Source organism: Oncorhynchus mykiss, chromosome 11 (genome assembly GCF_057628025.1).
Source record: "Oncorhynchus mykiss isolate SJ-2025 chromosome 11, ASM5762802v1, whole genome shotgun sequence".
Classification (NCBI taxonomy): Eukaryota; Metazoa; Chordata; class Actinopteri; order Salmoniformes; family Salmonidae; genus Oncorhynchus; species Oncorhynchus mykiss.
The window spans coordinates 58766482-58793322 of record NC_143032.1 but is presented as its reverse complement, the minus strand read 5'-3'; the positions used below and the strand labels follow the sequence as shown (position 1 = coordinate 58793322).

Here is a 26841-nt window from a genome sequence, read left to right as displayed (position 1 = left end):
ACAGCTGAACACACCATCCCCACTGTCAAACATGGTGGTGGCAGCATCATGGTTGGTTCTGCTTTTCTTCAGCAGGGACAGGGATGATGGTTAAAATTGATGGGAAGATGGATGGAGCCAAATACAGGACCATTCTGGAAGAAAACCTGATGGAGTCTGCAAAAGACCTGAGACTGGGATGGAGATTTGTCTTCCAACAAGACAATGATCCAAAACATAAAGCAAAATCTACAATGGAATGGTTCAAAAATAAACATATCCAGGTGTTAGAATGGCCAAGTCAAAGTCCAGACCTGAATCCAATCGAGAATCTGTGGAAAGAACTGAAAACTGCTGTTCACAAATGCTCTCCATCCAACCTCACTGAGCTCGAGCTGTTTTGCAAGGAGGAATGGGAAAAATTTTCAGTCTCTCGATGTGCAAAACTGATAGAGACATACCCCAAGCGACTTACAGCTGTAATCGCAGCAAAAGGTGGCGCTACAAAGTATTAACTTAAGGGGGCTGAATAATTTTGCACGCCCAATTTTTCAGTTTTTGATTTGTTAAAAAAGTTTGAAATATCCAATAAATGTCGTTCCACTTCATGATTGTGTCCCACTTGTTGTTGATTCTTTACAAAAAAATACAGTTTTATATATTTATGTCTGAAGCCTGAAATGTGGCAAAAGGTCGCAAAGTTCAAGGGGGCCGAATACTTTCGCAAGGCACTGTATATTTTTCTGTTAAGTTAAACAGCAGTTACCTTGCCAGCTACAGCAGTCAAATAAAGAGTAGCCAGTTTCTGCTCTGCTTGCTTTTACAAATCGGAGAAAAAGCGCAACACACACAGACAGCAGCACCATGCTGGTCAGAAGCTTTGCCTTCACACAGCCTGTCTGCACGCTCTGTGGTGTCCGTGGTCCTAAATCCAGCTGGCTGAAACCGCCAAACAGCCTACCCGACCACTCTGAGGCGTCTGCATTGTCCTAAAGCACACTGATGCCGCTTTTTTGTATCACAGTGCAATGATAAAACTGGTGAATACATAGTCCATTTATCATTTTAGATTGTTGCTTAAAAGGCCATGACCTTTAAATTTGGCAAAAGCAGAGAAATATGTTGTCATAGCAACATTATACCCCTGAGTGAATTTTTTCTTATTATAGTTTTTCATTTCACACAGCTCCTTCTAATCTTACTCCAAAAGATTCATAACTTTCTGGTTATTCTTCTCCAGATATACCCCCCACCCTTCTGTCTCTCTTCCCCTTCCCCTCTCTCTTCCCGGTGCTGAACCACATAAATGGCCCCCAGAGTTTCTGCTTTGGGAGCAGACTGCAGACCCACAGAGGGCGGCGGTGTGTCTGTGGTGAGAATGCTTTTGGTCTTTGTGTGTGTTTGTGTGTGTTTGTGTGTGTGTCTAATTCTGTGTTTGTGTGATACCGAGTATTGATATCTGAAGATAGTAAGAGTAAATCTACCGTATGTTTAGTGTTGAACATATTTCAGATCTACTTTATCAAATGTCTATAATGCTGCAAAATGGGCACTTGTCTGTGCTGACTCAACTCCAGCCACTTTAATAATGGGAATTGATGGGAAATGATGTAAATATATCACTAGCCACTTTAAACAATGCTACCTTATATAAATGTTACTTACCCTACATTATTCATCTCATATGCATACGTATATACTGTACTCTATATCATCGACGGTATCCTTATGTAATACATGTATCACTAGCCACTTTATACTATACTATGCCACTTTGTTTACATACTCATCTCATTTGTACATACTGTACCCGATACCATCTACTGTATCTTGCCTATGCTGCTCTGTACCATCACTCATTCATATATCCTTATGTACATATTCTTTATCCCCTTACACTGTGTACAAGACAGTAGTTTTGGAATTGTTAGTTAGATTACTTGTTATTACTGCATTGTCGGAACTAGAAGCACAAGCATTTCGCTACACTCGCATTAACATCTGCTAACCATGTGTATGTGACAAATAAAATTTGATTTGATTTGATTTGATTTGATATACTGCTTGAAATTAATCATTGAATTACTGAAAAAGAAAATTATTAATTTTCTCACTTTGTAACTAAAACATAATTATGTTTGATAAATGGGTCAAATGTGTCAGAAACCGATTTTCGACTATAATTATTCAAATTGAGATGTCATCACTGTAAAAGCTTGTGGTTCTATCTCAGTTTAAATGTGTCACTCTAAATGAGATGTAATTTACACTAGATAAATCTTTCTGGTGAAGTGTATGAGAACCATTTGCATGGTGTGAAGAAACATTCCCACTGGGCAAAAACTGTTTGAATCAACGTTGTTTCCACGTCATTTCAACCCGAAAAAATCAATGTGATGATGTTGAATCAATGTGGAAAACTGTTTGGATTCACAAAAAGTCATCAACTTAAGGGCATTTTGTCTTTTTTCCACTCACATTTTAACCTAAATCCAATGACATGGTTACATTTTATGTTGATTTCACGTTGAATTCACGTTAGTTGAAAACTCTAAACTAAACGTGGAACTGACCTCTGTGTCCAATGGGATGGCTTTACATTCGCTAGTTACCCACTAATTGGAGTGGAGTTGTTCATTCTATTCCATTTCACTGAGCATTACAGAGCCACTCAATAACACAACGCACATTTCTACTGTACATACATTTGAAGTCGGACGTTTACACCTTTGCCAAATACATTTAAACTCAGTTTTTCACAATTCCTGACATTTAATCATACTAAAAATGGTCTTAGGTCATTTAGGATCACCATTTTATTTTAAGAATGTGAAATGTCAGAATAATATTAGAGAGAATGATTTTTTTCATATTTTATTTCTTTCATCACATACCCAGTGGGTAAGACGTTTACATACACTCAGTTAGTATCGGGAAGATTTGCTTATAAATTGTTTAGCGTTGGGTCAAATGTTTCGAGTAGCCTTCCACAAGCTTCCCACAATAATTTGCGTGAATTTTGGCCCATTCTTCCTGACAGAGCTGGTGTAACTGAGTCAGGTTTGTAGGCCTCCTTGCTCCCACACGCTTTTTCAGTTCTGCCCACACATTTTCTATAGGATTGAGGTCAGGGATTTGTGATGACCACTCCAATACCATGACTTTGTTGTCCTTAAGCCATTTTGCCACAACTTTGGAGGTATGCTTGGGGTCATTGTCCATTTTGGAAGACCCATTTGCGACCAAGCCTTGACTGATGTCTTGAGATGTTGCTTCAATATATCCAGATAATTTTCCATCCTCGTGATGCCATCTATTTTATAAAGTGCACCAGTCCCTCCTGCAGCAAAGCACCCCCACCACTTGATGCTGCCACCCCTGTGCCTCATGGTTGGGATGGTGTTCTTCAGCTTGCAAGCTTCCACCTTTTTCCTCCAAACATGACAATGGTCATTATGGTCAAACAGTTCTATTTTTATTTCATCAGACCAGAGGACATTTCCCCACGGCCGCTGTTATTGTTTTTGTTTTGTTGACAAAGCGGAGGTGAGGAGTATCCTGCAACATGGTAAAAAAATGCAGCTTTTCTATCACGTGTGCAATGATATCCGTGGGAGATAGTAGTGTTTGTTGTTTTAAGTAACTTCTTTGTTGTATTAATATCGCGAATGGACGTGGCAGTTTCACCAATTAACAATTCCAGCTTTAAGTTATTTGGGTCAGAATGATTTTGTCCCTATCCTTTGTAAAAGCAAACCAATTTCCCAGCAGTCTTTGCATTGGAGCAGAAAACAGAGCTTAGTTATGAGACAGAACAATGAGACAATGTTAGTCAGGCATGGACCACATTCCACTTGATTGAAAAGCCTAGATTCACTAAATTGCCTCATTAAAATAACAAACTTTAGACACTGATGGAGTTGCTGACTAGGTTGGACTGCCGATTTTAACCTTTTCTTGTGTTGGTTGGTAAGGATGTTGACAGTGAACTATGGGAATCTTAGTTGTACTTTTAACATGGACTTGCCGTGTTTTACTTTGGTTGTTAGGATTCTAGGCAGCCACTTGCTTACATCTTTCATCTTTCATTCTTTGTTGGTTGCCCAGGTTTAGGAAATTGTGTTGCACAACTAAAAGGAAACCCTGAATAAAAGAGAAGTAGAATGCATAACCCGCATGTCATGGAAGTTGCTTTCTCATGAATTCAATTGTCCTGAGACTGTTTCCATCTCTGCACACAGGAGCACTGTGTGTGTGTGCACAAGTGTGCATGTGCGTGTGTGTGCACACATGTGGGAAGGGCGTGCACGGCCACTGAGCCTAAAATAGGATTCCATCCTCCCCTCTCTAATTAGAGACTGTTTATAAAACCCAGATTTAAATTTTAGACTAAGGAATCACTGAAGGACTGCTTGCCATTTTACACTCCAACATATGCATGTGCTGGTGCATATGGATAAATCTGAATGTCACACACACACACGGACACGGACACACACACACACACACACACACACACACACACACACACACACACACACACACACACACACACACGCACACACACACACATGCAACCACAAACCACATAGACTTACTCACTAGTCCAGCCTGGTTACCCAAGCACAATGCAGTATACTCTATAATAAGCAGTTCTATGTATCAGATGCAAGAACTCACTCCCACATCCAGCTTCAGCTTCAGGGCAGGACACATTGCACTCAGCTGCCAAATGATAGTTTGAATTTGACATTAATCTTATGTAGTTCTTACTTTGAGTTGACCTTCCTTTAGTTTGGTAAACAAATATTGTCCATAGCATCTTACACCCTTTGGAAGTACACTGTATGACTTTCTGGTTTTCACAGCCTTTAACTGCACAGTAAGAATGACCCCTCACAGCTCTGACAACAAACAAACTCATCAAGGAGATTCTGCTCGCTTTTCCATAATGCTCGAATAACTCGATCAGTGCTTGTGATATGATTTTACTAAACCATTTGATGTGCAATTACATGGATACTCCTTTACATGACGGGAGATAAATAGGACTTGTAGTTTGGCACGGCTCTCTATTCCCTGCTGGAAGCACACTGGTGGCTCAGGGACAATGGACACATTCATGTCTCGAGACGCATTTACTGCTTAAGTGCTCGTTGTGCTCAAGGGCGTTCAGTGGCCGCTGTATTCACTGTGGTGACCCAAGCCTCTGAGGACAGAGCCGGTGTCCCTGTGCCAAACAGAACTGCTGCCTGTCAGAGGTGGCTAACTACCACTGAGTGGCTGTGGAGGCTCCCTGGTCCACCTGATTCCACCTGTTATGGGTCTGGGACGTGACCAGGGCACTGAATGGCGAGGAAAGGCCCCTCAACTGACCTTCAGGACAGAGACACCAGTCCAGTGCAGAGACACTGTAAGACCTTCCCTTTATTATAAATCAGGTCTACCATAAACACACATTCTCTCCATCTTTCTCCTTCTCTCTTTCTCCCTCTTTTTCTGTCTCTTTCTTACACTCTCTCACACACGCCCGCACGCACGCACTCAAGCACACACACACACACACACACACACATGCTCCTGCTGAGATGGGGCTCCTGTGGCTGCAGCAGTAATTGGTCTGGGCCTTCATTAGTAGCAGGACTGAGGGCTGTGACATGTCACAATGAAAGTGTGTGTGTTCAAGTGACTAGACTCCCTCCCTCAGTAGCCAGCTAACAAGTGAACACACCCCTTAACCCTATAATAACCAGCTCCATGTGTCTGTGAAGCAGACCTGCTCCTCGTCCATGACTTGTTTACCAACAGTGATATCACAGGATTGTCAATGAAAACCAGGCGCTAAGCTGTTCAAATGCTCACCAGCTATTCAAAAAGTTACACTCATATCCAAAGGCTTCCTCACTCTACCACCCTGTGATCAAACGTTATGTTGAATAGTCTGTGAGCGGCGCCGTACTACTATGGCTGACCCTGTAAAACGACACATTTCACTGCACCTATCCAGTGTGTGTGACAATAAAACATATCTTTCAAAAATATATGTATACTCACACACACACCTTGCAGAAGTTTTTGTTGAAGTAGTGGAGAGGGGCGGACAACCTTGAGCTAACTGGCTAACTTTTTGGCTGGGGCTAGTCTGTTAGAGGCCAACTCTAGCCCATTCCATGTGTATGAGGTGAGCGTGAGGAAGGTGCTATGTAATGTGCTGTAGTTTGGAAATGGCTTTTGATGAATTAGACGTGGCACTTCGAAAGACTAAGAGGCCTTGAGAAGCTTGTTAACAGCCAAGTGAAGTAATGGAGCTTTTAATAAAACTGTGGGTTCACCCGCAAAATTCACAGACCCAATCTGTCTGTCCTCTTCAGTCCAATTTCCAACCTCGTCATGCCTTTATTGGAAAAGAGTCTGCCATGTTGCTGCTGTACAGTAACTGCTCTCCTACGCACTGCCAGGACACTGAGTTCTAAAGCGCTAAATAAAAATTGCTCAAACTCAAGGAGATTGTTTTGAATGACTTTAAACTATGTATGGGATTCTAGTGGAAGTATCCATACTGAGAAGGTATACAAAGGTGCATTTTGTCTGCTTTAGCATTAAGAGACATGAAGTCACTTCTTCCATGTTTAAAAGCCTCATTCAAGTTCCTCTATAAATCACTTTCAATGGGTTATTGGATTTAAATGGCTATATTTTGCTGTGAAATAATCCAATGCTTTCAGTATAAAATCACAGTGCAGATTAAACTGGATTGAATTGTGATGCACAAACTCTCCTTGAACAGCTTTCTTATTGACGGCTCCTATTAGTCTTTTAATCTCTGAGCCAGGGCTTTATGTCGTGTGCTGAGTTTGTGGCGCGTTACCAAACTCTTTCAAGGGTTCTTGTCTTTCACCTTGTGTGTGGTCCTTTAGCAAAGAGGTCTTTCCAAAGTTAAATGATGTTTACACGGTGGCACATTAGTTGTTTTGACTCTTTATTACATTGAACCTGCGCCTCTCTTTGTTTGCTTTGGGGACAGGGCCCATGGTCAGGGCTCATGTTGTTCCATTTGATTGTGTTTCCAGGGTGTTTAGTAGGACGGGCCACAGCCATGGCTGATCTTTGAACCCCAATCCCCGTCTCCTGCAGCCTCGGGTGTTTGTTTCTGGACGACTCTGTAGATGATCAGTGTTATGGTAGAGAGGTAGATTGTTGATGTTGTTGATGTTGTTGTAATGAGATGCTGGGTTGCCAGGGTAAAGATGGTTAATGAGCGCGGAGAGCTTAGCCTGCAGAGGGATTCTTATTAAATAGAAATCCCTCCTTAAGACTGTTATCCTACTTGTGGTCGGCTGTAGAAGCCTGCAGCTAAAGTCCCTTCTGGAGTGGAGACAGGGAGAGAGGGGCTCCAAGAATCCAGGGCATTTGGGAAAGCAGCAGAGATCAGGAAAATGGTAACATGGGACTCTTCATTCATACAGTCATCTAACTATCATCTAGTTAGTCTTTATTATGTTTTGTTTGTTTCTTTGTAACAATACTTATTTTATTTACTTTTGATTTGATTGCAAGTCATAATGATCAAATGTAAGATTGTTAGCACAGTTATTTTATTTATTTATTTATTTTATTGAACATTTATTTAACTAGGCAAGTCAGTTAAGAACAAATTCTTATTTACGATGACGGCCAACCAAAAGGCAAATCAAATCAAATCAAATCAAATTTATTTATATAGCCCTTCGTACATCAGCTGATATCTCAAAGTGCTGTACAGAAACCCAGCCTAAAACCCCAAACAGCAAGCAATGCAGGTGTAGAAGCACGGTGGCTAGGAAAAACTCCCTAGAAAGGCCAAAACCTAGGAAGAAACCTAGAGAGGAACCAGGCTATGTGGGGTGGCCAGTCTTCTTCTGGCTGTGCCGGGTGGAGATTATAACAGAACATGGCCAAGATGTTCAAATGTTCATAAATGAATAATAATAAGGCAGAACAGTTGAAACTGGAGCAGCAGCACAGTCAGGTGGACTGGGGACAGCAAGGAGTCATCATGTCAGGTATTCCTGGGGCATGGTCCTAGGGCTCAGGTCCTCCGAGAGAGAGAAAGAAAGAGAGAATTAGAGAGAGCATATGTGGGATGGCCAGTCCTCTTCTGGCTGTGCCGGGTGGAGATTATAACAGAACATGGCCAAGATGTTCAAATGTTCATAAATGACCAGCATGGTCGAATAATAATAAGGCAGAACAGTTGAAACTGGAGCAGCAGCACGGCCAGGTGGACTGGGGACAGCAAGGAGTCATCATGTCAGGTAGTCCTGGGGCATGGTCCTAGGGCTCAGGTCCTCCGAGAGAGAGAAAGAAAGAGAGAAGGAGAGAATTAGAGAACGCACACTTAGATTCACACAGGACACCGAATAGGACAGGAGAAGTACTCCAGATATAACAAACTGACCCTAGCCCCCCGACACATAAACTACTGCAGCATAAATACTGGAGGCTGAGACAGGATGGGTCAGGAGACACTGTGTCCCCATCCGAGGACACCCCCGGACAGGGCCAAACAGGAAGGATGAAATGAATGAGAGAGGAAGGATGAAATGAATGAGAGAGAAGGGATAGAAACAAGGACATGATTAAAAGGGAATGAGACCGTGCTAAAGACACAGTGGAGCAGAATGAAAGTTTCTTTTTACAACAATGTTTATTGGGAACAGATATGTACGATTTGAAAGAGAGGATATCCTGTCTTGTTTGAGAATAATTTTATAAAGTGGAGATTTGTTCTAAACCTGTTTTTTTCCCCCTCAGCTGTCATTTGAATAGCTGTACATACTGTAGCATGCCTTCAGATTACCACCAGAGGAACACATATTCACTAAAAAAATAATTCTTGCAGAGGATGACCTGAAACCCAATGCGGCTGTAGGCAAGCATGCACAAACACACAGAGAGGCACACAGAGAGGCACACATAGAGTGGCACACATAGAGAGGCACACAGAGAGAGGCACACAGAGAGAGGCACACAGAGAGAGGCACACAGAGAGAGGCACACATAGAGAGGCACACAGAGAGAGGCACACAGAGAGAGGCACACAGAGAGAGGCACACAGAGAGAGGCACACAGAGAGAGGCACACAGAGAGGCACACAGAGAGACACAGAGGCACACAGAGGCAAGCACGTACAAACACACAGAGAGACACACAGAAAGAGACACACAGAGAGAGACACACAGAGAGAGACACACAGAAAGAGACACACAGAGAGACAAGCACGTAGAGAGACACACAGAGACACACAGAGACACACAGAGAGACACAGAGAGACACACAGAGAGACACACAGAGAGACACAGAACGTACATACACACAGAGACACTCACAGACATAGAGACAGACATAGACACTCCCTCCCACACACAAACTCCATCTACCCAATCCTTCACACCTGTGTGAGTGTGTGGTAACATTGGAGCTGATCAGAGCGATGATCCACCCAGCTGAGAAGGTTTAGTCTGAGACAAACAGTAGCCTGGAGTCACCATTTCTCCTCTTTCCAGAGAGAAAGGAGCAAAAATAAATCAGTGAATGAATACAATATCGGACATGGTGACATGGTGACATGGTGACATGCCCTCATGTCTCCCTCAAAGGAATTGTGGGTTAAGGAAGCAAATTGAGCAAACCAACAAATTGAGTGGCACGGCCTAGGGAGGGGTTGCTGTGGTTTGTACTGCTGGGACAGGGCCCTTTGTTTGGCAGTCAGTCTCACTGACTTACTGTCTCAGCCATGCACAAGGAGGGAGGGCTAAGGTATAGCATACCAGCAGTTTCTATAGAAACAGAGCTCAAGGATGGGATGTCTTTCTGTTTTTACAGTATGCTCTCCATCTCTCTGAGGGGACTATTTCTGGTTGAGTAATCATGCCATGGTACCGTATCCCCATTAGGAGAGACATGAGAGGAGTATGTGTGCCTGTCACCAGGGCTGTGACCTGTACACACTCAACCTCTAGCAACAACAGCAGACCTACTGCTCCAACAGCTGAATCATCTTGGAAGACATGTCTCTTATCATTGGCCCTGCTGGTGTTTGATCTTCACTGAATGGCCTAGATGAAGTGTCTTTATGTGTCCCCCAAGGCTGACCTGCAGCCCAGGGTTTACACACCGATGTTAGATTCAATTACTGACTCTGATCTCTGATAGGCCGCTGGTCTATAAAGGGCCAAATGAATGAGGCTAATGCAGCTCTGCTGTACCTTAGAGAATGTCTGGATTGAGTTAGTGCACTTTTCATATCGCACACCATAGTGCTGCAATTGCATTTGGAGGCAGACTAACTCAATGTGCCGTCTGTCAAGGGGGCCGTCAGTGTGGAGACGCAGCAGCCCATTCAAAAAACACAGGCCACTCTATCAAGTTCCCCTCCTCCTCCTCCTCACTTCAGTGATGAATAGTGTATGTGACCCATGCTTTTTCAATCAAGCACAGATCTCGCTCATTGCTAGTGCTTCTAAAAATACTCAAATACTGTATACAGCCTTTGTGTATTTCGATGTAGCAGTGAATGTTTCTCATATTCTTCGCTTGTTCTCTGTTCCGGTCACTCCTGTCTTCCACCTGCTCAAGGACAGCGCTCTGCTCTGTGCATCTCCTTGCTGTCCAGGAAGTTCTCTCCACCTGACCTCTAACCTCTGTCTGCCGCGTCCTGAACAAACAGCTAATTGTCTGGTTTCCTGTTTAGCCTAATGGGAGGGACCAAACAGCCTATTTCAGGCTGTTTACAGAGCTCTGTCTCACCCTCGTTCTTTCTCGGTGTCTTACTCACTATTGTTTGTGTTGATCCTGTGAAAGAACAATTTGCACTCTGCTACAGACATCAGAGATACACCGGTGTACTAGACTAGGAAAATGATATGCTAAAGACCCTTTGTTTTCCTGGAAATGTACGTCTTATGTTTCCACAATGTGCTTGACGCTACCTGTTTGTGTATTTACTTTCAAGTTCATCTGTGCAATGTAGAAAATACTGTAGGTTTCATTATATTCTGTTGAAATTGATGCGCTTAAGGCTAATAGTTTTAGATACTGAGCTATTTTGTCTATCACAAGCACCCACTACACAATCATGCAAAAATATGAACATGAACACACACATTCATGCACACACACGTGCACGCACTCAAGAACGCAAGCACACATACACACAGCACTCAGACTAATCGACCTCTCTATGAATAATAAGCTTAGTCAAAAAGGAACTCTCAATATCTAAACTTCTGTGTTGAATTAAATGGCTTGTTGCTTTGCCAGATGTGACTGTCTGCTCTGCTATCTGTATTGAATTATTCAGGCCGTTCCGGATCTTCTGTAGCTTTCATCTCAGGCCTGCATCGAGTTATATGAGAGATACTGTGCCTAACTGAAGCGTGAGACCATAGGTCTGGAAGTCACAGGTTCAATTTCAGGCTACGCCCTAGGACGACAACGATACACATGAGTCTGCATTTTCTGCACATGTATTTGCATATGGATTTGAATATATTTTGTTTTAGGGGAAAAAGGGAAGGGAAAGTAGTAGCCTAGTTGAAGTAGACGGATAGATAGCTACACATTTAGACACTGTCAGTATACCAATGTTATAGTTTATTTCTTAAAGTGCTGACTAAGTGACTAATGACCAATGTATTCATTATCAACCCCTTAGTTGACAAAGTCACCGGTTGGTGCTGCACAAGGGGCGTGGTGATTAAATCTGTTCATTAAGTCAACAAAAAGGCGAGGAGATGAGGGCTGTGTTTTTATTGATGTGGCAGGAAGTTTGGGGACTGCCTGATTCTGCTGCATCTGTAAATCTCACAGGCTGTTCACAGTCAGCTTCCTCTTTTAAAACACTCACACACACACTCGTGCTCCTCTCTGTTCCTCAGCATCGATTAAAAACACACTTCATCTCACTAACAGCCTATTAAGTGCCCCGGGGAATGAGGAGAGGGCGTAGTGAGTCGGGGGTGGGGGTGTTAATGACGGCGAGCTGTCGCCTGAGCCTGGCCCCTGCTTTACTCTGTTTCCCCGCTGAGGATCACAGAGACACGGTGTGGCAGACACACAGCCAACCTGACAGGACCCATGACACACAGCCAACCTGACAGGACCCATGACACACAGCCAACCTGACAGGACCCATGACACACAGCCAACCTGACAGGACCCATGACACACAGCCAACCTGACAGGACCCATGACACACAGCCAACCTGACAGGACCCATGACACACAGCCAACCTGACAGGACCCATGACACACAGCCAACCTGACAGGACCCATGACACACAGCCAGTCTGACAGGACCCATGACACACAGCCTGTCTGACAGGACCCATGACACACAGCCAACCTGACAGGACCCATGACACACAGCCAACCTGACAGGACCCATGACACACAGCCAACCTGACAGGACCCATGACACACAGCCAGTCTGACAGGACCCATGACACACAGCCAACCTGACAGGACCCATGACACACAGCCAACCTGACAGGACCCATGACACACAGCCAACCTGACAGGACCCATGACACACAGCCAACCTGACAGGGACCATGACACACAGCCAACCTGACAGGGACCATGACACACAGCCAACCTGACAGGACCCATGACACACAGCCAACCTGACAGGGACCATGACACACAGCCAACCTGACAGGGACCATGACACACAGCCAACCTGACAGGACCCATGACACACAGCCAACCTGACAGGGACCATGACACACAGCCAACCTGACAGGACCCATGACACACAGCCAACCTGACAGGACCCATGACACACAGCCAGTCTGACAGGACCCATGACACACAGCCAACCTGACAGGACCCATGACACACAGCCAACCTGACAGGACCCATGACACACAGCCAACCTGACAGGACCCATGACACACAGCCAACCTGACATGACCCATGACACACAGCCAACCTGACAGGGACCATGACACACAGTCGACCTGACAGGACCCACGTCACCCAGCCGACCTGACAGGACCGATGACACACAGCCAACCTGACAGGACCCATGACACACAGCCAACCTGACAGGACCCATGACACACAGCCAACCAGAGGGTTAGAGCTGGCGGGATTCTGTAGTGGTGTGGAATGTAAAGATAGCCTCTCTGTCAGTCTGAGCTGACTTAGACTGCACTGGGTCCCTATGGGCTGGCATGCCTGATTTACTTTAAATACTGTTTCCCATGATGCCCTCTGAGCCAAAGTGGATCGCCTGCTCTGATCAGTGCATGCTGGTCCTAGAAAGCGCCTCAGCCTCTTTTCTGATAAGGGCCCTATAAGCCAAATGATTTGCCAATAGGGAGAAGAGTAATTGTCTTGTCGATCGCAGACTTTCCTTTGATGTGGACACTGTTGGCTTCTGATGTAAAAATGTATCCAGGATGATTATCATGATTACAGCTAACTACCGCCCACTCCCACCCCCCAATCTCAATTTCCTATTTAGTCTTTAGGATTAATTGGAAACAGCTTAGTGTAATGTCTCTGGCCAGGGTAATCATGTGTGCGACTGCTGCTCGGGAAATCAACATGCAATTTGCTTATCCTCTCATAAAGATTCTGACCCTCTTAGAGGAATCCTACTTTTACCTGAAACCCATTCTCTGGGCAATTGAGTTGTTGGTCATCTATTTCTCTGCTTTTGCACTCCTTTCATATCCTAATTAGGGGTCTGACAAATAGATCTCGTAGGCTACTGTATGAGTTGGATGTGTGTGTTTGTGCAATATTTTTGATGAAGCACAACTACTGATATCTTGGTTTTTCATTTTTCTTTACAGAATTTTGAGCAACAATCGGATCAGGGTTCTGAGAAATGGATCCTTTCTTGGACTAAACGCCTTGGAGAAACTGTGAGTACGCTTGTCATTTTCACATCATCTGATTCTGTCCTGGGGTCTCACTCATAAGTAAAGACAACAGGTTAGCTGCTGTGTGCTTGGAGCTCATATAGCCCCACAGAGACAGGGGGTCAGGGAGATCTATGCATCTCGCAGCTCGGCTATCCAGTGGGCTGGCTTCAGCAGCGAAGATGAAATACTGAGAGTGGTTATTTATGTGAAAAGATTGCATAATTACACCACCATCCGTCATTATCAGGGAAGCCCTGCTCTACAGGACAAGATAAGGGGATCCATGGGAGGAGCAGGCTGTTGGCGCTGCCTGCACTGCCTGCTGCTCAGACTGAGGCAGGCAGCTGGCTGGCTGGCTGGTTTATGCTATGGAGGTAGGGTCTCAGTGCCTAGCTAGTTCACTGGCTGTTTATTATCGATCCTTACAGTTTAGATGACAGTTGAGCCCTCTGAGGATTTGATCTTCATCAGTGGCACAAAAATGTCCCTGCTGTTGTCAACATAAGAACACAAATATAAAGGCTGAGTGACACTGATGAAGGGAGTTTTACATTGCGTCAACAAAATGAGAGTATACAGTGTTGTAGTGTACAGTATGTATGAAATGGGGCCAACAACTGTGCATGTCTAGGAGGCAGCAGTTTTGGGGGAGGGTCGGGGGGAGGAGGTGCTTAAGCAATATTAGTTCCACATGTCAGTGAGCTGCCACACATGAAGTTAACAAGCTTTTCCAAAATGTTGAAAGAAAGACAAATATGGTAATTCGCTGCAGTTGTTAGCTTGTTAGTACCTACCTACTGGATCTCAAACCAGACATGCCAGGTCTGGAAAAAAGAGCTACATTTGCAGAAACTGCTAGACCCTCTGTTATTGTCTGCCGTGTGAGCTACGCCAGGCAAGAAAACCTGTGACCGTGTTCTTACCTTCTTCTTAGGCTCTCTATTACCCAGAGGAGAAATCCAAGTTAGATCCTCACCCATTTCAAGCTTCGTCACCTTTATGACCTGTGTTGATAGACCCTTTAGCTGAGATTTGATTAGTGGTATGGGGCTTTGGCAAACTAGAGGCTTGAGCAGAACTGTTTGTTTGATGTAAAATGAGATGATATTGCTTGTTTTTGCAAGTGCAGAAAAGACCCCCCTGGGACCCCCCTGACTGCCCTGGGCTAGTGGGGTGAGTAACCTGAGCTTGCCCATTAACAGGCCCTTGTACCTGGGACAGTGGTAAAACTAGCAGGGGGTAAGGGACTGAGCAGGCCTGCAGGGCTACAGTACAACTATGACCCAGTGAGAGAGACACAGAACCAAGAACAAACACACACACACCATTAATGAAAATTGTACAATTTTCACATGTGGAAAAACATTTTTTTTTTGAACACTTCATGTCATCACATGTTTTCACATGTATTTTCATGTTTCACATGTGTAGTGAGTGACATGTTGTCACGTTATCACATGAAAACATGTCAAATGTATGTGGTTTTTCTGTAAGGGTGCACACACAACCAGACACACACACTCAGCAGGAGCTGTGGGCGTCTGCCGTAAAAGATGACATGATGTAAATCACACAAGGCTCGTTTCACTCCTCCTTTGTCTCTATCTTGGTCACCATTCAGGTCTGCTCATTATTTCCAGCCTGTTGTCTACATGTGCTTGTCATTTGGTCCAGTGGCTAGCAGATACTCATATACTGTATGTGGTCAGCGGTGTAATCAGAGGCCAGCCCACGAGGGCCGGGTAACACACACTAGGGAATAACACCACAGCAGTCCTTTCCTAAATTCAGGAGGGCAACCAGACAGTCAAATGCACCCAGATTTCAGTGTATCTCAGTCTCAACTTCAGTGTCTGTCTACCTCCTGTGTGTGTGTCCTATTATGGGCATCCCGAAATCCCCCATGCATAATTTCCAGAAGTCGATGTCTAAACAGACCTGCTGTCCCTCTCAGCCTACTCAGCCATGTTTGAAACAGAAGTCCAAGCAGAGGCAGAGCTGAGTATAATCAGAGCTGTGCTGTTATGAGTATGAAAGCACAGCTACAGGGCAGGAACCCCTCCTCCATTTAGAGCAGAGCAGGTCTTTCCTAAGGCCAAACATCCTCAAAGCTGCTATTGCCTTCATAAACTTCCAACTTGCCAAGCCACCCAAGTGCAGAGAGCAATTTAGCATTGTTTGTTTGTCCCTTTTACAGGATATCTGTGTGTTGTGCTGTAGTTCTTTTTGAAAGGTTTGTATCCCAATATCTACAGTTGTATCTACTGCATACTTCCGCGTTCTAGTGTACGACACAGCTTTCTATTGTACACACACACACACACACGCACACGCACACGCACACACACACACACACACATACAATCTCACACACCTTTCCTTGTACCCCCACCTCCTCACAGCACACCCTCTCTGATGGGAGCTGACGCAGGCCCTAACGAGGCGGGTCCACTAACGAGCAGGGACCTTTATGAGTTGTGGACAGATCCCAGCAGCCTGTCCTGCACTGATTTGAGGCGAAGTAATGAGAATAATGAGCAGAGAGGGGGTCTGGCTCGTGTCCAACAGGCCCCCACTGCACCATGGGACACAGGACAGCCAGGGCACAAGGGGCCCTCATTACCAGCCTGCTCACCCTACAGGGAGAGATGGAGCACAAAGGGAGAGGGAGAACAGAGGGGAGAGGTAAAGTGGAGAGGTAGAGAGTGGATAGGTGAAGGAGCAGGAGCACTGTGGTGGACAGGAAAGGAAGAGCTAAGTTAGCTGCATGGGATTGGGTCTGCCAAGCAGGATGAAGCCAGTTCACAGCCTTTTCAAAAGTCACTGTTGGACGTGATCCTTCCTGACCTATACATTTCCTTCATAGCCAATAACAGCCATTCATAGTTATTCTAACCATGGTTTGTCTGTAAGAAATGTTTGGTTTGCAGTGTGCTGTTTTATCTCTTTTTACCCTCACTTCCTGCCTAGTTGAAGCCACTTCAGCTAAGAACAGGAAATACACACTTGTTCGTGATTTATATAGAAGGCTAAGAATGAGGGGATGTTTGCATTGAAACTACTGGTCATCATAAGTCAAGAAGGGCATGGGAATTTGTAGATGTGGAGAGGGAGACAGTATAGCAGAGGGTTAATGTCCTTGATATGATTGAAATAAATCTACTGTGTCTCTGAAATACTGTGTCCTATTCATTCATATTTTTCCTGATAACATCAGTTATATAAAGTAGAGGCAGGAGCCTCTCAAGCTGTGCTTGAGCCCTGCTGAAGCAGACCTTGAAATCGTCTCTGCCATTCTGAGAAGTCAGGGTTAGGAACTAGGCCAAGTTAAACAACTTTACCATCCAACGCAGGGGAAGTGGAGACGAAATGGCTAAAGATGGTATGAAGGCTGTTGGTTAAAGAGAGTGAGTGCACCAGCAGTTTCCCTTATATAAAGTCTTGTTGTTTTCTTTGGTGGGGGAGATTAACATTATTTCCACAGAGGCTAAGCAAATTATACCTTGATGAGTGGGAGTAGTGCAGAGGTGGGCACTGCTTTGCCCTGTAAATCCAGAGGTGGCTGTGGCTAGGAGCCCTGCTGTCTAGACCCTCTGGGCACAGCAGAGCAGAGCCCAGATCCAGGCTGCAGGAATGCTCTGATTTCAGCCATCCTCACAAAAAACAACCTGAACTCCTGACTGGAGCAGAGATGGCTGGACACAGGAGTCTCATTTCTCACTAACCAAACAAATGAGCGTTTGTGTTGTACCTTTTCCTGCATACGCTTTTGAATGGCCCCTGTGAGGCAACAGCCACTTAATGACATGCGCGTGACATGAGAAGGTCGAGTGAGGAAGGGGTTAAGCGTGCTAGAGAGTGGAAACAAAAAGAGGGGGGTACTGTTGGAGTTGATAGACTCCAGATGTGTCTGGAAGATAAACTGAAGGAACGGGGAGTGTTTGTATTGTAAGCTTAACTCAATCGTGGCTCTAGGGGTTTATTGAAACGGCGAGCAAGTCCTCTCCTAAGCTCATTACTAAACAGAATTCTTCATATGCCAGTGGTTCTTAAACGCACATGCAGCAAATTTGATATGATTTCAATGACTTTTTCCTTCATAAGTTCTTGAGGTTTCCCCCCCCCCCCCCACTTCCGTTCTCACTCCTTTTCTGCTTTCCTCTTTGCATCTCCCCCTCTCCCAGTCCTCTCTGTCGCTCTACCGGACGGTTCCACCCCCCCTCTCTTTCTCTCAGTACTCCTCTACTCGCTGTAGTCCGCCCACTGGATGCATTTTCTCACATCGCCTGTGATTGTGCTCCTTTTCATTGATATTTTGTATGAACGACATTGTTTACCAGTTCGTTCCCTATGGTAGAGTTGGCCCACTCCTAACTCTGAATGAAGTATTTCCGGACTACTGTCTGCAAGCTCATTGGCAGAGCGGTGGAGGAGGTGGCCTATTTCTGCTTTTGTTTTTGAATAATGTTATGGATTTACTACATTTTCATATTTTCACTGCCTGTTTTATTAGAACCCTTCTATTCATTTACTGCTGAAAACTGTAGAATATAAGAGCTGGCTGGTTTTCAGGACTAATATCTCCACACTGTTATGATAGTCCTACACAGGTGGACAGTTGTTCATATACAAACAGGGAAAAGTAGCCAACAAGAAATACAAAAAATAAATCACCCCGTGCATTATAAATGAATGACCTCTATACTATACTGTCTATACTGTTGGCATAAAGTGAATTGTGGTCAATTCACCCAATTTCGTGGGTGAAGTTGTGTATAACAGTGTTGCTAACAGGACCTCATGCATACTAATGGAAATCAAGAGTAGAGCCAAAGTGGGTATTGCCTCCCTTTTGTCATCTAGCCCTGTTCCTTCCAGAACCCAGAGTTGGAGTCAGTAAATCCACAGAGTTTTCCTTGGCAGAATAATCTCCAGTACCCCTAGCAGCAGACTGTGGAAACCTATAATCAACCTAGGAAATGTTACACTTCAAATAAAAGTATACATGGCTATTTCAGTACATCCTTTCCCCAACTAGCGTGCAGTTTGTACCACAGCTTAAATTAATGCCAGTCCTGGCCAGAGCTGTGGCCAGATTCCTTCAGGACAGTTAACTCTAAAGCTCTGTGACATGGCAGGGTTGATATTACCCAGTGTTAGAACAGGCTCCTTTTTAGTTGCACCCAACATCAGATGTAACCGTATGTACCTTCAGGTGAAACATTATTTACAGCATGATTTTAAATTACCTGGATGTTTTTTTTTATGGTATTTCCAACTGAGGGTTGTATGTATGTGCCAGTAGTCTCTTTTGATTGTGTTTTCAAGGGTAATGATGGGGCTTGTTTATTATTTGTTATTAGCAGGTCATTGTTGCTATGACAGAAAAGGCTGCATGCAGTGGGGTAGAACTGCAACTCTGGACTGTAGGACAAACCGACATGGCTAAAGCAACTGGTTTCCATATGCACACGAGCTAATGTTGATTAGGGATCTAATCTGAGGGGAACCAGACAAAGAAAATAAAGAAAATAATCTGTGGAAGGGGCAGGAAAGCAGGAAATTAGTAGAAAAACAAGAGCTCGGCAGATCGTGGTTTCCTGTTTTGGGGGAAGGCAGGAGTAGGTTTGGGGGCTGTGTTACAGAGCCCCCATTGTGAGCAAGTGTGTTGAGGAGCGGGGGGGGGGGGGACCATTACACAGGGCCACCCCCCATCCCCACCTGCCCCTCCCTACAGGGGAAAAGCAGCTAGTAAAAAAAAAGAGAAATAGGAAACTGTAAAAAAAAAAAAAAAAAACGAGCAAGGGCCTCTGTGCTGGAGACACCAACGAGACAGGAAATGACACGCGGCACAAAAATGATCTCCACTGACCTCTGTCGGGACCAAGGTGCCAGTTAACATTTAAGTCCCTCTTTCTTTCTCTGTCTCATTATGAACACCCAAACAAACACTTGTTTCATAGCTCGGAAGGTTGATAGTGTGACCTGGTTGTGCATCTGCAGATAGGTACAGTATAGAAAATGGGAAATGAAATACCTTTTCTCTTTACTTATAAAAACCTTATCCCCAATTGAGTGAATTCCAGTCTGAGTGATAATGAATGGCTGTTCCGTGGCTTCAGTCATTCTCCCATTGCTCACCAGGGCTATGGCCTGAACAATGTCACTGGAGCACTCCATCCCCTGCCACAGTGGGCCTGATAATGGAGCACTCCATCCCTTGCCACAGTGGGCCTGATAATGGAGCACTCCATCCCTTGCCACAGTGGGCCTGATAATGGAACACTCCATCCCCTGCCACAGTGGGCCTGATAATGGAACACTCCATCCCCTGCCACAGTGGGCCTGATAATGGAACACTCCATCCCCTGCCACAGTGGGCCTGATAATGGAACACTCCATCCCCTGCAACAGTGGGCCTGATAATGGAACACTCCATCCCCTGCCACAGTGGGCCTGATAATGGAACACTCTACAGCCTGGAGCGCTATACAGCAGTCGTCTTAATTATGACCCTCTTGCTGCCCTGCGAGCACGTCCGGTCCCGTCCCAGACAGGAAGGACTCTTCAGAGCAGCACAGGATCAGCCCCATTGATTGGGAGAAGACTTGAAGAAAAAAAATACAGTCTTTAATGGCAGCCTCTGGTGTTAGGTCCAGTTGAAGAACACAATGGCTCTTTTTAGACTGGCTGTGGGTTGGATGCTGTCAAAGCCCAATCATATGGGCCACATGTGGTGTAGGGGATAAAGCACTGGGCTTAAAGGGATGTTGGTTACAAATCCATTTGGGAATCAGTTATTTTTCCTTTCAACATTTTTGTTGTTGACATTTTGATGCAGATTGTCAGGTTATCAGTCTTTCGCCTCCATGTCCTATAGTCACAGGCACACAGGAGAGCTTGACCTGTTTTTGCTCTGGCCATGGTATTACTACTGCCGTAAGTCAGAAGTTTGATTTCATATTTATTTCAAGTATGTTTGTTCTACATCTATAAGGGATGATAAGTGAAAGTGGGAGATGGTGGATAAGAGTGGTATTAGGGAGGGAAAAGTACACTTCAACATTTCTTGTGTTGTTATTGGGACCCCAATGATAAGAACATACCCAACATCACATTCCAGATCCACAGAAGACCTACGACTGCAATTCCATGCTAGTATGTTTCAAGGTGAAATACATTGAGCATTTGCATTTTACACTTCTTCAGACATTGTTTATGCTGCTCCTCTTTGCTGGTGACAGCTGCTGTCATCAGTGTGAGGGCCAGTGAGCTGTGAAGTCGATGTCTGGGAGGGTGCTGCCTTAGAGGGCAGAAGGAAGTCATTGCCTGGGTGTGTGGCCTGCTGGGCCTGCATGGGTCTGCATGACTCTGTTGACTCTGGTGCTCTCCTCCACATTCTCCAGCTCAGTGATAAGAGAGTGTATTGGAGTGCCCGACTGTTGATACTCATAGGCCTAAAGCACACACTGCTCTGCCCCTTCTAAGGCTGTGTATGAAAGGGCAGATTGTTGAGAGTATAGATGTATGGGTGCACATGGGACTTGATTTACTATCTGAAGACTGCTGTTGACACATTGGGCATCAGGTTCACCTCCTGTGAAGGAACATGTGCAGGGGGCTTAAGAAGACCAGAGTGTCAGTGTGTCTCTGTGGTAGAGAGAGTGTGTGTCTCTAGCACAGTACCATAGTACACGCCAGTATGTGTATACCCAGCAAACCGGGAACATTCCCAGAACATTAGCTAAGATTCCCATTTATAAGGGTTGTATCTAACATTCAAATGAAAACATCCTAAAAACACAAATGTTTTTAACATAAAATATCTTTGGAATGTTCTCCTAACATTCACCTTAAATGTGGTGCACAACATCTGTAACAACCACACAGAACATTCCCCAAAAGTTCTAATTAGGTTTCCAGGTAATGTAACAAGTAAGTAATGTTTTCCCAGCAAACCAAAATTGGTTCTGGAAAATTCCCAGAACATACATTAGGTTGCAGCAAAGGTTCTCAAAACACAAAAACTGTCTAAAAACATTAACTTGTTAGAAGAATGATCCCAGAACACATTTAGTCTATTCTTTAAAGGTACCCAGATTTTTGGGGGGGTTTTTGGGAACATTGTGGAGTTATGACATGATATAGGTTCCCAAAACACTAAAACTGTCCAGTTGTGCTGACATTCAGATAATGTTTGTATCAGGGTGCAGAAAACATTCCTTTCATGTTGCTAGAATGTTGACAGAACAGCCTTTCTGACTTCTTTAAAGGCTCCCAGAACATTTCATTAAGTTATGGGAGTTGTCTGAGATGTCACAATAATATTCTTGCACGGTGTTCCACAATTTCCAAATAAGTCTATTTTTATGACGTTCATAGCATATTTGTTTTAGGTTTAACATAATATTCCATTGATGTTCACGCTATATACATTTATCTTCTCTTGGAGGTCCTCAGATCACTTCAAGAACATTTAGAACATTTGATATTTAAGTTTGACCTAATATTCCCACAACCTTCTCAGCATGCAAATGTTTTGCTCTTTAAAGGATATTGTAATAAATCCCCATTGTGTTTCTATCCAGATAAAAATAGCAATTCACATTTGAGGACTGTATTGCAAGGTGATATGGAACACATGGTATTTTAATTTCATTCATAGGACATTTGAACAGCATTTAATCATACAGACACAACCATCTTTTTTACACGTCATATGTTGACAAGCTGAAAATGTGGGGTTTGAAACTGCAATGTTCGGTTCCCAAGCCAGGTCTTTTAACCCAAGCCAGCATTCAATCATACATCCCAGACATCCGCACGACTGGACAGTTTTTGTGTTATGAGAACATTTGCCACGACCTAACGAATGTTCTGGGAACTTTCACAGAACCAATTTTGGTTTGCTGGGTATATTCTGTGGTTCTTGGTGTATCTCTATGACACAATGTAAGTATGTGTGTGTGTCTACGGGGAAAAGTGTAGGCTATGTCTATGTCACAGGAGGTTGGGGGGGATCTTAATTGGGGAGGACGCGCTTGGGGTAATGTCTGTAGCGAAATAAGTGGAATGGTATCAAATATATCAAACACATCGTTTTCATGTGTTTGATGCCTTTCCATTCGCACCATTCAATCCGTTATTATGAGCCGTCCTCCACTCAGCACCCTCCTGTGGAGATTGTGTGTGTGTGCGGTACAGTAAGTGTGTGTCTGAGACTCAGTAGTCACCATGAGGGAGGAAGTGGTGGGCAGTGCCCCGCCTTTCATCACGGTGCTAACGAGCCCCGGGACACGCCAGGCTGGAAACAGTAGCATTGTTCTCCCCTCCCTGGGCTACAGCTCCAACGCGACTTCTGACTCTCTCTCATACACACACACACACACACACACACACACACAAACACACACACACACACACACACACACACACACACACATAAACAGACAAACACATTGTAATTTGCACTCTCACACAGACATTTTGTTAATGCAAGGGATTTCTTGCCCTCTCTCCCTCTCTCTCTCTTCATAAATGTGTGAAGACTATGGTTTGCAGGTCAGCATTGAAGCACATACCAAACAGATATGGCAAGGTAGTGCAGTTTTGTTAGCACTCTGGTCAGGGTAAACTTTCACCTCTGTAAAAAGCTGTGAAGTTGTTGCGAAGTGTTCTGTCAGTGGGTCTGTCTTACTGCTTTCAGATAGACACATCTGTCCACCCAGTCTCAGCCAGGACAATACTACACCGGAGCAGCTCTATCATCATGTTACTGTATATACTGTCATTCTGATATGAGTGATGATGGCCCCGGATAGTCCTGCCCAAAACAGATCTTGACCAATAAAAGCCCTGCCTCTATGTCAAGGTATTGTAGCCATACTTCTCTCTCTCTCGCTCTCTCCCTCTCTCTCTCTCTCTCTCTCTCTCTCTCTCTCTCTCTCTCTCTCTTTCTCTCTCTCTCTCTCGTATTTACTGGAAACTATTCTCAGAATGAATCTGTCCTGAATTGATAAAAATAGCTCATCTCTTGGACGGAGGACAAGACTGGGCGAGGAGATGTTTGGGGGGCTTACATTTTAAATGGTGTGTGATGCGATGTGGTTAGGAAAATAGATCTGAGATAATGCATTGTGGGACAGTGGAGCAGAAAGTCCCTGAAGGTTCTGGCTACCACAATGGCATGCTGGGAAGGATTGGAATGGGGGGGGGGGACTGCTTCCTCCCTAAACGTTGGTGTTGATGTCTGGGAGCTTCTGTAAGGAAATCCTTCTCTGTGACTGTTCCTTTGGGAGCAGGCGTTTTTCATGCTGTAGGAACAAGGAACACATTGCCTTCACACATCAGCCTTGTCCTGCCTACAACCCTTTGTCTGATGACCTCTTCCAACCTTGCTATTCCCACCTGGCCAAAGAGCTTCCCTGAGTTTCAGAGGTTAATTCTCCGGCAGGTCTGACTGTGAATGGAGAAGGGTATGTGGTTGAGTTGTTTAACACATGGGCATGGCTGGGCATGGCAGGGCAAGAAGGTGGGGTGAAATGTAATGGGTAGTATGAAATTAGATCTTCAAAGGTAGAAATTCATATTTATGGTTTGGCAATAGCCAGAGTAACTTTATCTTGGGAAGAGTCATTTTCAAAAGAGTACTGAAAGAGTAGCACTCCTCTTGGATTCCTGCGATATTTTCTTTGGTCAACTATTGGCATCCTTGCGAGACCCAAGTCCAGGTGGCTGTTGGGGTAAGATTTCCAAACCATCCAAATACAGAAATATCCTGCTGTGTCCCGCTGGTGGGGCCATATTTCGGGCATATGTATCCACTCCCAGTCATTTTAAAGAAACCTCTGTATTGCTGATCCTGGCTGAATATTGTATCCAGCTATTCACTGTTCATACTGTATTTACTCAGATATTAACACATTTTAATGAATCCCTGGTGATTGCCCTCAAGCCTTAGTTTGGAGATGTTATGGGCCAATGTTTCAACTAGCTATGTGCAAGGCCGTAGGTCTCCTCATTGACATGCAGTCTAATGTCTTATGTTATTTTAATTTCTCTTTCTCTCTCTCTCTCCCCAGGGACCTCAGGAGCAACCTCATCAGCACCATCATGCCTGGAGCCTTCCAAAGTTTATATGAACTTCGGAAGCTGTAAGTGCATACAGAATCAGCTCTGTTTTCATTACATCTTGTGCACTGTAAACAGTCATATTACGTATATAAAGAGTTGGTTTAGTTGCCAGTCTCCCTGCATGTCACAGTATTGAGTGTTTTCAAAACCAGCACACAGTCATAACTTTTTCTGACACATAAAACTATATGTAAAAATATATATTCTCAGTTTTAGCATCCATCATAAAAACCTGGCTGGCTCAGAAATGTGTTGTGGATGGCTGGGCTAAGTGTATGTGCTGGTCTGTGCTGATCTCAGTGGGGCCTGGGATGACATGCCTGGTGCCCTGCTCTGCCGCCATGGGAAACCTCAGGGCCACGCAGAGGCTCCTCACACGTCATTGGATGTGACAGGGAAGCAGTTTGCGGCCGCTTGTAGCTCACTCATTGTGTGTTTGGACAGTCGGCTCCGGTCCTCTGCCCTGCGCTGCGTGACTCTTTTCCCCTCCCTGTACTGCTTGTGTTTTCCCTGCAAGGTCTGGGGCTTTTCAAAACAAACAGGGAGAGATAAAGACACACTCTCGACAGCTCTCTGCTGGGTTGTGTCAGGGGGACAGTGGAAGAAGGCTCACTCTGACACTGTCCTTATACCATGCAGACACAGCATGCAGGGGTTGCAGAGTGCATTTGCTCCTTCTTTGGTGATATGGCTTTAGTGGAAGTTCTATGGTCTATATCGATAAGGAACATTCACAGGTCACGAGAGTATTGCAAAATTTCAATTCCTTATCCTGCTGTGTTACATGCTGGCTAGTTGTATGAATGGGAATTGTGAAAGATGTGCTTACTGGCCAAGAAAGCCACTTTGGATAAGACTTTGTTATTCTAAACAAATACAATGTGCTGGAGAAGCCAGTTGTTCCCAATGAGATCACAAAAACAACATGCAGAGTGTCAAGATTAGGGTTGCAAATGTATCGGTAATTTACCAAAGTTACCGGAATCTTAAGTAATTTTGGATATTTATTTAAAAAAATATTAATATATAGTATACATTTTTTATACAGTACCAGTCCAAAGTTTGGACACACCTACTCATTCAAGGGTTTTTCTTTATTTTTACTATTTGCTACATTGTAGAATAAAGTGAAGATGTCAAAACTATGAAATATGGAATAATGTAGTAACCAATAAAGTGTTAAAAAAATACATTTTATATTTGAGATTCTTCAAAGTAGCCACCCTTTGCCTTGATGACAGCTTTGCACACTCTCAACCAGCTTCATGAGGAATGCTTTTCCAACAGTCTTGAAGGAATTCCCACATATGCTGAGCACTTGTTGGCTACTTTTCCTTCACTCTGCGGTCCAAATCATCCCAAACCATCTCAATTGGGTTGAGGTTGGGTGATTGTGGAGGCCATGTCATCTGATGCAGCCTGGAGAGTGTGTTTTTGGTCATTGTCCTGTAGAAAGCGCAAACCAGATGGGATGACGTATCGCTGCAGAATGATGTGGTAGCCGTGCTGGTTAAGTGTGCCTTGAATTCTAAATAAATCACTGAAAGTGTCACTAGCAAAGCACCCCCACACCATCACACCTCCTCCTCCATACTTCACAGTGGGAACTACACATGCAGAGATCAACCATTCACCTACTCTGCGTCTCACTGTTGGAACCAAAAATCTCAAGTTTGGACTCATTAGACCAAAGGACAGATTTCCACCGGTCTGTCATTTCTCTTTGCTTATTTGAGCTGTTTTGCCATAATATGGACTTGTTTTTTTACCAAATAGGGCAAACTTTTGTATACCCCCCAGAAATGCACACAAA

At 44.3% G+C, this 26841-nt stretch overlaps 1 protein-coding gene across 4 annotated transcripts in view; it reads left to right on the top strand.

Moving 5' to 3' along the window:
* The window catches only part of adgra2 (adhesion G protein-coupled receptor A2), a 55151-nt gene that overhangs the window by 8071 nt on the left and 20239 nt on the right, over positions 1 to 26841 (top strand). For all 4 annotated transcript variants that reach the window (XM_090190636.1, XM_036935864.2, XM_036935863.2 and 1 more), the window contains 2 exons: positions 13824 to 13895; positions 24977 to 25048. In XM_090190636.1, coding sequence (XP_090046762.1) covers positions 13824 to 13895; positions 24977 to 25048 — 144 coding nt within the window. The remainder of the gene's footprint in view (positions 1 to 13823; positions 13896 to 24976; positions 25049 to 26841) is intronic.